The following is an 11997-nucleotide window of genomic DNA, read 5'->3' as shown; positions in this document are numbered from 1 at the left end:
ATCTTATTCAGGTCAGTAATAAATAAAAAATTTACATACATTTTGTATGATCCTTCTTATTTTGGTAAAATAACTAACATTTTGCAGATTCTGCAAGGTGTATGTAAACTTTTCAGAGACTTTATGTTTTACTGTTATGTTTTAAGCTTGGTTTCTCATGAGATGTGTGCACACTATTAAGTGTGCTTTATACTAAATGTTGATTGTATCTTGTTTTCTTTTTCTAGTGCTCATCACGTCCCTGTGGTTACGTCTGTCAGATTGCTGAAGATTTTTATTGCTATGCAATCAACTGTTTTCTTATCTATAAATCAAGATTTGATTACAATTTGTTTTTTTACAATGTGTGTCATTTAAAAAACCAAATTTGTCAAAAATATTATCTTTCTTTTTTGTAAAGTAGACACTTTTAAAATGCACTTTTAATGTGTGTGATCACTGTTTCTTTAATTAAAAAAAAAATAAATATTTTTTTTTTTTTATTAACTGAACATTTTGAAACTCATTTCATAATTGCTTGGAGATCATGGTGCCCATTACAGGACCCTCTTTGGTAGCTGTAACAGGAACTTCTGTTACATGGACGTGACACTAACTGGCACTTCTAGGACCAGGAGGCTATGACAGATGATGGGATCTTGAAGACCTGAGTGGCTGAGATGGGAGCTTTTGATCGGAGATGCTTTGGTTTCTGTCTGTGGCTGAACCTCATCATCTGAACTTCTGAAGAAGCAATGATTGGTGTATCTGGAACCAGGCGGCCGTGACAGAAACCTCTGGGCTTATATGTGGATGACTGGTAAATTGGAGCCCAGGGTGGCTGTGGACTGAGATGGCCTTTGATGCTGGTTCTGGCTTGGGCTTTTACACAAACCTCTGAGGAGGCAACGACACCATTGGGGTGCCTATTACAGGTGTGGAGCAGCCATAGCAGTTGGCTTGCATTGTGGCAGAGAATGGGAGCTCCGTCTTCATGGTGGTGAAGACTGAGAGCTCTGGCATGCTGTGACAGGAACCTCAGGAATGGAGTGGTCATGATGGGACAAACAAAAAGGGGCAACTAAAAGAAGTATGTACATATATATACAATATGTACACATCCCCCCCGGAAGCAGTACCGCCAGACGCAAATACTGCTTCCTCAAGCTAAGGCGCAAGACGCTACCAGGGCTTGCTCGTCCAGCAAGACGCAAAGACGAGAGGAGGGATGGAAGCGTCTCCCGCTGCAGCCCGCAAGACGCAAAGCTGCATGAGAGACGCCAACTGGACTGGTCTTATGAGACGACCTGAAACACAACAGAAAAACAACAGTTTTGACTTCGCAATTTCTTCCCATGAGGATATGATTTTTTTTTAAGTTAATTTTTAATTATTTTTAAGTTAATTATTTTTAAGATTTTAATTGTTATCTTAAGTTCATTACCATAAACCAGTTGTGGGCCACGATTTGCCCCAAGCCAAGTCGCCGGATTGGCTTCTCATGCAGGAGAGCGCTGAGGAGGCCACAGCATTCTGTGCAGGAAGACGGGAAGGACTTTAATTTATTACCGGCTCTATTTGATCATGTTATTCTAAGCTCTAAGATGTTATGAGATAGTTCTACTAATAGTTCTAAAATGATTCTGAATTATTAATTTTTTTGTGATGAGGATCTCACCTTTAGACAGGCCAGGTTTGGACCAGCACTTGTGCTGCAGCAGGTGCAGGTCAAAGTCACTAGGGAAGTGTCCACATAACATCACAAACATCACAATCCCTAGTGACCAGACAGTCGCTGGCCAGCCACAGTACTCCCCCCTTCTGTAGTACTCTGGAGGTGAGTACTCTGCTGTGCCTGGAGGAGAGCGGAGTTTGTATGATGTGTACATTTGCATTAATGCAGAATGATTGCTCTGTATCTATTAGAAGAAATTAATTATATCATACATACCTTGGTAAGACCTGTACGGTGACATCCTCAGAATGTCCCCGCATCCGAAGTCAATCAGCTTGACTTCGGATGTCTCCCTGTTTATCAGTAGGTTCTCTAGTTTGACGTCACGGTGGAGCACTCCGCGGAGGCAGCACATGTGTGCCGCGTTAACCGCCTGCCACATGATCTGCCGTGCTTTTTCTTCGTCGAGGCTTCCACCGTGACGCCTGATGAACTCTACTAGATTTTCACAGGGAGAGGGACATTCGAGGACTATGACAAAGTGGTCAGGGTGGTCCGTCCAGTCCAGCAGGCGAATAATTTCTGGCACTCTGCGGCCTTTATTCGCCAGGATGGTGAGGGCAATCTCTTTCGGAAGGGGGTTTGGATGATCGGGCTAGAGGAATTGAATTTATGTTTGATGCTTACATGAGGGTGGTTTCTCAAAAAGAATCTTAGATCAGTATGTTCATTTAATTTGTTTGATTAATATTAATATTAATATAAATATGAGACATTTTATATTGTTTTTATAGTGCAATGTACTTACAATGGCTATGCATTCCGTGTTGTCGGTCTTTGGGACGTATTTCAAAGCCACCTGATGAACAACAACAACAAAATTATTTAAGGTACATTAGGAGGATTTACAGGATAAAACATTTGCTAGCTTGGTAATGTGTCATTAATATTCACTTACTTTAAGATCATCCTCCAGGCGTCTCCCTTCATACACCACACCAAATGCACCTTTCCCCAGCTGATCGCCCACAGAGTAACGGCTGAAGATGTAGTCTATTAAAAGATTAAATAACCAAATTTCACATGAGATCAGTGCCTTGTGATGTGAGATGCTGTATTTAATCTAAAAATCATTTAAACTTATTTTCACACATGACTAGTTTTAATGACTGTATTTTAATTAACAGAGACTATATTGAATATTTAATAACATTTTACAGTAAGGTTCATTAGTTAACTACTTTAGTTAACATTAACTAAGAATGAACAATACTTTTTTTTAGGATTTTTCATCTTACAAGTTTATTTCAACATTAACTAATGCATTATTAAAATCAAAAGTGCTTGTGAACATTAGTTAATGCACTGTGAATTAACATGAACACTAATCAACTGTTTTTTCATTAACTAACATTAACAAAGATTAATAAAATAAATGTGTTCATTCTTTGTTCATATTAGTTAACACATTAACATTAAATAATGGAACCATATTGTAAAGTGTTACCAATATTTATACTTTTAACATACATTAGTACATTAAGACATATGCTTTAATATGTCAGAATAAAGATCAGACTATGCTTGTGTACTGATGTGTATTTTTGATATTGTGCATGAGGGAACTGATTATTTTACACAGTTTTTACATTTACAATGTTCTCATAAGATGGATGTGTCATTTACCATCACTACTTCTTGCAGCCCATGCCACCTTCATCTTCTCTCCATCATCCTGCTGCTGCTGCTCCACCTCTCCCTGACCTGAGCTGCTCTGGTGTTTTTTGGCAGCTTGGAAGAAAGAGCGAAGCCTCTGCCACCACTTCTTGCTCTTTCTTTTCTCCTTAACCCTCTCTGCCTCCTTCCTTTCCTCCTCCTCCTCTCCTCCTCCTCCTCCTCCTCCTCCTCCTCCTCCTCTCTCCTCCTCCTCCTCCACCTCCACCTCCTCCTTCCTCTCCTCCTCCTCCTCCTCCTCCACCTCCACCTCCTCCTCCAGCACCAACAGGGGTCTCATCGCAAGGATGAGGATGTTGAACCGCCATGTTGGTGCTGGGTGTTGGGGGTGTACTGGGATGTTGTTCGTACACCTCGCCAACTGTCATCGGACTGACTTTATTAACTCGCTGACCCATCGCTGTGAAAACACTGACCACTACAACAAAACCCACAAAGAATGTAAGAATGTCAGGCTCTTTATAAACCCCGCGAGTTCTATTCGAACGCGCTCTATGGCGTCATAAGGCTTGGAGCGTCTCATAACTTTATTAAGGATTCCCGTTTATTTTGTATGGCCTATAATACATAAAATAAAATATTACAAAACCAGAGTCTGTCAGAATATTGTGATAAATTAAATATGTATTATAAATTAATACAAAAACTGCTTCATCCCAGTATTTTAAAATATACAACAACATGCAAAATAGCTATATATTGTAAATGTTAAAATGTTACAATTTTAAACATTAAAATGTTTTTTTGCTGCATGTATGAATGCTTAAATTATTAATGAGTAGCCGTTACTGTTTTTGAAGGGTTCAAAATGACAATTGTAATAGATATATAAGACCATGAGAGTTCATATATAACTTTTTGTAGCTGTAATAACCACGTTGTTTCTCCAGTAGAGGGCGCCTATTTAACATGTAATATTTTTTATATATTATTTTTATTTAATCGTGTGCGGTCTGTGAGTTTACTGTGTGTATCTCTTCTCTAGCATATGAAGTGATGTTTTTTACTGTGTAAAATCACTGCTGTGCCATACAGTCAACTTTGTTTGGAAACTGTACATTCAAATCCACATGCACATTATTTATTTATTTATTTCCTTATTTATTTATACAGACCCTCTCATCTCCCCATAGTAAGAAAATCTCTGACGACATCTCCCATATCTTTTAACTCTGGTTCATAGCGTTATCAAGCTTTGCCAATTGTTTTGACAATGCGACCTCTAGCGGCGAAAACGTACATATTGCGCCTCTAAGTCAAGTCAAGTCAAGTCACCTTTATTTATATACCGCCTTTAACAATACAGAATTGTGACAAGGCGGCTGTACAGTATTAAATAGGAAACAGTACATCAAGGCAAACCAAAGGCAACATTAAACACTCACATTATAGGTAAAGGTAGTTAATCAAAAACAATAAAATAAAATGCAATATTGTGTTAAGAGAAAGTGTCCCCAACTAAGCAAGCCAGAGGCGACAGCGGCAAGGAACCAAAACTCCATCGGTGACAAATGGAGAAAAACCTTGGGAGAAACCAGGCTCAGTCGGGGGCCAGTTCTCCTCTGGCCAAAGTTCCCGTGGTCTTGTGCCGACAGCCGTCTAGGTGATGTGGTCTTTAATGTGGATCCGTCTCTGGGGCTCATCTAGTTGATGTGGACTCCGCTGACATTCAGGGCTGTAGAGGTCGTCTCTAGGTGCTGATCCACCGTCTGGGCTGGGTTCGGACTGGATCCGGGGGACTGCAGTGACCATCTGATCTGGATACGGACTGGATCTGGTGGTTAATGTGACCTCGGAATAAGAGAGAAACAGACTAATATTAGCGTAGATGCCATTCTTCTGACGATGCACCGAGTACATCGGGTGTTATGGGAAGTGTTCCCGGTTCCGGTTGACCTAATTAGTGCAGCCTAACAATCCTTTAACGGATTTGAATTATAAGAATGTGGATTTGTTATGTGTAAGCAAGGTTAAAGAGATGGGTCTTTAATCTAGATTTAAACTGACAGAGTGTGTCTGCGTCCCGAACATTGTAGGGTAGATTGTTCCAGAGTTTGGGTGGTAAATAAGAAAAAGATCTGCCGCCCGCGGTTGATTTTGATATTCTCGGTATTATCAAATTGCCAGAGTTTTGAGAACGCAGCGGACGTGAGGGACTATAATGCGATAAGAGCTCACTCAGGTACTGGGGAGCTAAACCATTCAGGGCTTTATAAGTAATTAGCAAGATTTTAAAATCTATATGATGTTTAATAGGGAGCCAGTGCAGTGTAGACAGAACCGGGCTAATATGATCATACTTTTTGGTTCTAGTAAGAACTCTAGCTGCTGCATTTTGGACCAGCTGGAGTTTGTTTATTAAGCGAGCAGAACAACCACCCAATAAAGCATTAAAATAATCTAACCGTGAGGTCATAAACGCATGAATTAATGTTTCAGCATTTGACATTGATAGCATAGGTCGTAGTTTAGATATATTTTTGAGATGGAAAAATGCAGTTTTGCAAATACTAGAGATGTGGTTTTCAAAGGAAAGATTACCATCAAATAGCACACCTAGGTTCCTAACTGATGACGAAGAATTGACAGAACAGCCATCAAGTGTACTGAAAGAGTACACATTCAGGAATATTTAACAAACTTGAGTAATAAAAATGTTTAAGTTTTACTTCAAAGCCTATTTTAATTATGTTTTGAAGCATTTTGTCACACTTTGAAGTGCACTTATTTTAATGTGTTGACTAAAATACTAAAGCACTTGTAGTTATTGTAATCCTAGATATTACATGTAGCCTAAAGATAATACATGTGCAAAATAAATGAATTTAATATAAATTTACATTATAATGCATTTTCATTTAATTGGAATTAACATGTGATTATGTGTTTTTTTTTTTTTTTTTTTTTTTAAAAAGCACATTATTTCTGCAATAGCTCAGACTGCTAATCTTTAAATGTAAAGTTCATAAGCCTATTTATTGTAGGTTTTCCATGGGTCGCTTTTAAAAATGAACCAGCCTGTCTGTATTAGCATTAGCATCTAGCAAGAGGGTCTTGCTCTGCTTCTTGGACTCTTTTGTAGTGTACTCACTATGTTTGTGTGAATTCGAGAGTAGAGTACTGTCAGTGTGGTTTGAAGGTCTGCTTTTGTGTTAAATGTTTAATTTTTACAGATTTCCTACAACAGAAGACACAGATGATGTTGAAATGGCTTTAATTGTTGTATAACCGGTGAGGTGTTATGGTCTTGTGAGGCATTTCTCTTTCTTGGCTTCACCTGTCGTTACAACAGAACTGGTCTGAGGGAGATTTTTCCCTCTATCCCCTCTATCATCACAAACCGCCACCTGCAGAAGACAAAACCAGTGTATTAATATAACAAGACACTAGTCATTCAGTTATGGAGTGTAAGTAAAGCATTTAAAACTTACCAAGTTGTGGCTGTCCATGGTAAGCGTCTCCTGGTCATATATTATCACTCCACCCAACCCTTTAGGGTTCTCCACAGACTGGACAGGGGTCTAAACATACCATTGCATTTGTCAATGTCATGAATTACTTTTAAGAATTTACAAATGTATCATTGATTATATTGGTAATCAGTAATTAATCTCTTTAATATTTTGACCAACTAATCTGATGTATGTTATCCATCCTTGTTCCAGGGTGATTTATTGTAACTTCTAATTGTAATTCCCACCCCTGTCCTTTTGGTGGTGAGTGCGCTCCAGTACAAAAACGAAAGTGTCACAAATCTTTTGCTGTGTGATTACGCAAAGGTGAATGCATACCCAGAAGCTACAACGATCTATCAGACTTTGTTTTTAATATCAAAAGTAACAAAGCTTAGCCTATTGCAATTTATGGGATGGCAGGCGCACTATGGACTGTTCATTCATCAACCGAAAACAAACATCAAAAGATAGTTTGGGTTTTTTTGAATGAATATTGGTTCATAAAAATTTAAATATTAAAATCGTTGTCACTGCAGGGTGTGGTGTTGAACATGAAAAGTTATGCAGTCTCATCTCTTCATCTGTTCTTTTCAAAATAAATGCATAAATTCTTTTTTACACTGCACGTTTCTGCGGTGCATTACGGCTCCGACACAGGCACTTTAGTCAATGCTTGCCGCGGCATGTTTCAGAACCATCCCAGGAGCAGTTCTTCGTGCTGCTTTGCTAGAGATAGGTGCATAATCTATTTTTGACAGACGCCACATCCAAGCCGCACAGCAAATACAAAATAAAAGTCACAAAATAATGTGGATTTCAAAATAAACACCCTGTTGGGACTCCCAGTCATATTTCATATCACTTATATCCTTGCTAGGAGGCAAGAAATGGATGACTAAAAAACACACATTGTTATATGACACAGAAATCCTTTTTTTTTTTTTTTCAAGGACAGCTCAAAAAACGACAAGGCGTGCAGTTTAATTGTAGGTGTTGTATGAGTGGAATAAACAGAATTAAACCGATAAAATGTAAACATTTAACAATCATATACATAAACAGGAAATAAAATAGTAATCGAATAAGCATGTGTCCTATTCTGTGTACTAAACTCCTGAAAAATGGGTGTCTCATATTTTAGAGCAGTCAATGCAATTTGGGAAAGAAATCAATCCTCAGTGGGGTTTAGGTCATCTATATGTGTGTGAAAATATTTAAATGTAACCGTCTTTGTAACTGTTAACATTTTCATAAGTAAATGTGATTGAATTACACATCTTTTCTCAGTAACTGTAACAGATTACAGTTGTGTTTATCTTGTAATTAAACTGTGTAATTTCGTTATGTCACTAATTACTCCTCAACACTGGACGTAATATGCAGGTGCATCTCAAAAAATTTCAATATCATGAAAAAGTTATTTTTTTTTTTTGTAACTTATTTCTAAAACTGAAAATTTCATATATTCTAGATTCATTACATGTAAAGTAAAACATTTCTAATGTTTTCATTTTGATGATTAGAGCGTATAGCTCATGAAAGTCAAAAATCCAGTATCTTAAAATATTAGAATATTTCCTAAAATCAATCAAAAAATGGATGTTCAAAACAGAAAAGTTGAAGTTCTTTAAAGTATGTTCATTTATGCATTCACTACTTATTCGGTCGCACAAATTACAGCAAATGACTTGCTCCTAGCACAAATTACAGCATCAGTGAGATGTGGCATGGAAGCAATCATCCTGTGTAACTGCTGAGGCATTACTGAGCCTTCAGCTCATCTGTATAAAAGGAAAGGAAAGGATGTGACGTGTGGCCAAGTATGGTGACCCATACTCCAAATTTGTGCTCTGCATTTAACCCATCCAAGTGCACACACACAGCAGTGCACCATATTGCTATCGCTGCAGCGCCCGGGGAGCAGTTGGGGGTTCGGTGCCTTGCTCAAGGGACTCACCTCAGTCGTGGTTTTTAACCAAAGTATATTATAGACTTTTTCACTCCCCCACCTTCAAATCCTATCAACCTTGTGGGTTACAAGCTAGACTCCCTAACCATTAGGCCATGGCTGCCCCCCGTGTATATTGTTGGATCAACAGTTTCTCATGTTTCTATTAAAATTACCCTATAGATACAGGTCAGGCATGTTGGCTGGCCAATGCACAGTAATATCATGGTCAGCAAACCACTTGGAAGTGGTTTTGCCACTGTGGGCAGGTGCTAAAATCCTGCTGGAAAAACAAATCAGCATCTCCATAAAGCTTGTCAGCAGATGGAAACATAAAGTGCTCCAAAATCTCCTGGTAGATGGCTGCACTGACTTTGGACTTGATAAAACACAGTGGACTAAGACCAGCAGGTGTCACGTCACCCCAAATCATCACTGACTTCAGAAACTTCACACTGGACTTCACTTGGATTCTGTGCTTCTCCAGTCTTCCTCCAGACTCTGGGATTATGATTTCAACATGAAATGCAAAAATTACTTTTATCTGAAAAGAGGACTTTGGACCACCAACAGTCCAGTTCATTTTCTCCTTAGCCCAGGTAAGATGCTTCTGACATTGTTTCTGTTTCAGAAGTGGCTTGGTAGCCCTTTTCCTGAAGACGTCTGAGCTTAGTGACTCTTGATGCGCTTTGTAACTCTTCACAGTTTTGTGAAGTAACTGTGATTGAATTAGAATTTTTTTCAGTAACTGTCATCCCTTACAGTTGTGTTTATTTTCTAATTTCCCTTCCAGTCAACTTTGGTTTTAATATGCTTTGATACAGCAGTCTGTAAACAGACACCCCTTTCAGTAATGACCTTCTGAGACTTACCCTCTTTGTGGTGGGAGTCAATGACTGTCTTCTGGACCACTGCCAGGTCAGCAGTCTTCCCCATTATTGATGTATCAAATAACAAGAGATACCTGGAATTTATACTGTTGGGATGGACATTTAATGAAACTCAAATGTAAATATTCTAAGAATCTGAGATACTGCATTTTTGACTTTCATGAGCTGTAAGCTCTAATCATCAAAATTAAAACAAAAAAAACTTTTGAAATGTTTTAGTGATCTATGTCTGAAGATACATACAAAATGTGTAGAGCTGTGGGTCGCAAGGACTGGAACTGAGAACCACTGATATAAAGTATGATATAAAGATATGTCATTTTAGTTTCTTTTAGTCATTTTAGTTTCTTTTACAAAATATGAACCATTTCATAAACAATACAAATACCTTAATTTGACCTGCTGTGGGTTGATGGGGGATACAACACTTTGCACCCTGAAAACAAATTCAAATAAAACAGAAGTTAGCAGGACCCCCGTAATGAAGACTTGAACAAAACTCCCCAAAAGAAGTCATGTATGTTTTACCATGATCCTGCCCTAAAGGCACTGAAAACCCACTTTTCATGTTAACAAAATATTAATTATTCGAAGAGTTTAGATGCAAAACCAGCTAAAAGCCATCTCGGTCAAAAATGAGATAATGATACTGAGTGAATGCTCCTGACATTTAGTGTATGTCCATCAAATACTTTTACTTCAGACTCGCTAAATTCCAGCCTCAGTTCAATCAGAAGTACCAGCACTTACATAAAAACCAATATACAAAGTAGCCAGAAAGAAATGCTAATTTTAAAGAAAAACGTCAGATGGATTTAGAGGCTTTTGCATCTGAACTCTTCATTTAGTTTATCATATGCGATGACGATATTGTGGATCAGTCCTTGTGGGTTGGTAACCTTTGGTCTCCAGACCCGAAATTTAACCATTACACCACAAGTTGTACACTTTGATGATCTTGACAGATAACAAAAGTTCCCAAAACAAGACACCAACAAAAACTAAATAATAAATAATAGTAAATAACAATAGCAGTGAATTTAAGATTTTAGCAATTTATAGATGATAGACTAACTACAGATGCAACACACAACACATAAAAAGCTAATAGGCTATCTGCCCGATGTTTGTAGCCACCTAAACGTAGCATTGATGTCATTGTTACATACAATAAAAGCTTCATTAGTTACTCAATATTATCAATATCTTCCACTGATAGAGTAATAAAACAGGTTTCGATGGAAATATGAACATTTTATGCAAAATTATTTCATTTACGCACCATAACTTCCGTGCTTTTCATTTACTGACAACAAGAGTGAGCGCCGTCTAACGGAGGTCCTCCAAAAACTAGCAATAAAAAATTACTACAAAAAAAAAAATAAAAAAAAAAAAAAAAAATATAAATAATTAATAATTATATAAATAAATAATAATGATTACACTTTATAAATTAAACACACATTGCTAAACTATTTAATAAATGTATATATGATCATTATTTTTGGATCAAATCAGTAGGAGTCACAAACTTTTATATTTAACAACTAATATTATCTAATATTGTAACAGTACATTTATTACAAGCCTATTACAGGCTTTATTAATGAATAAATAAATAAATAAATAGTCATAAAAACAAAAAAAGCAAGAAGTTTGACTCATTAAAACAAACTTATCTGTCTCTTCCCTGTCTGTAACCTCCAGTCACAACCACGTTTGGCTGCTGTTTTCATGTCTTGAATTTATAGTGGGTAGAGGTTTCCATCCTTTAGTTGTTCTTCAAGGGTCTATTGAAGGTTCTTCCATGAGCTTTGGTCTTAACATCAACATGACAAATGTGAACATAGTTTAAAAAAGAAAAAAAAAAAAAAAAATGGTCTATAAAATGATGCGTGATGTGGTGGTTTTCTAGCTAGAAATGAAACATGCATGCAAGGACAGGATGCAGTACTGATGATCAAAAACCAAAAACCCACAGCACAACCCAATGAGCATGAGCATGCAAATAACAGTATGATTATTAAATAAAATAACATGTAATGTGCTTTTGATCCCCTTAGAACAAAAAGTACATTTTTAACTATATAGATTATTAACTATTGGTTTATTATATTATAATTATTTTATTGCATAGCTTAACCTATTTCCAACAGTCAAACATCACATTTCAGTGCTGAAACTGAATTTTAAATCATTTTCGTGAATATGATTTTTCATTCCTGCATTGTCTTACATGAGAAACAATTAAACCAAATATGTAAAAATTTTGTGTATATGTGTGTTTTGAATATATATATATGCATGTTTGCTTGA

At 37.2% G+C, this 11997-nt stretch overlaps 1 protein-coding gene across 1 annotated transcript; it reads right to left on the bottom strand.

Annotated features, from left to right (window-relative positions):
* Window positions 1–851: 851 nt before the first annotated feature.
* On the bottom strand, window positions 852–3477 carry LOC127153035 (serine/threonine-protein kinase pim-3). The gene is made up of 7 exons (XM_051093966.1): window positions 3341–3477; window positions 2613–2707; window positions 2463–2513; window positions 1931–2309; window positions 1658–1834; window positions 1424–1512; window positions 852–1286 (listed from the first exon to the last, which is right to left on the bottom strand). The coding sequence occupies exons 1-7, from the start codon at window positions 3372–3374 to the stop codon at window positions 1275–1277; spliced, it is 837 nt and encodes a 278-aa protein (XP_050949923.1). The 5' UTR covers window positions 3375–3477; the 3' UTR covers window positions 852–1274.
* Window positions 3478–11997: the final 8520 nt, after the last annotated feature.

Source organism: Labeo rohita, chromosome 21, assembly GCF_022985175.1.
Source record: "Labeo rohita strain BAU-BD-2019 chromosome 21, IGBB_LRoh.1.0, whole genome shotgun sequence".
Taxonomy (NCBI): Eukaryota; Metazoa; Chordata; class Actinopteri; order Cypriniformes; family Cyprinidae; genus Labeo; species Labeo rohita.
This window is presented reverse-complemented; position numbering and strand designations above follow the sequence as displayed.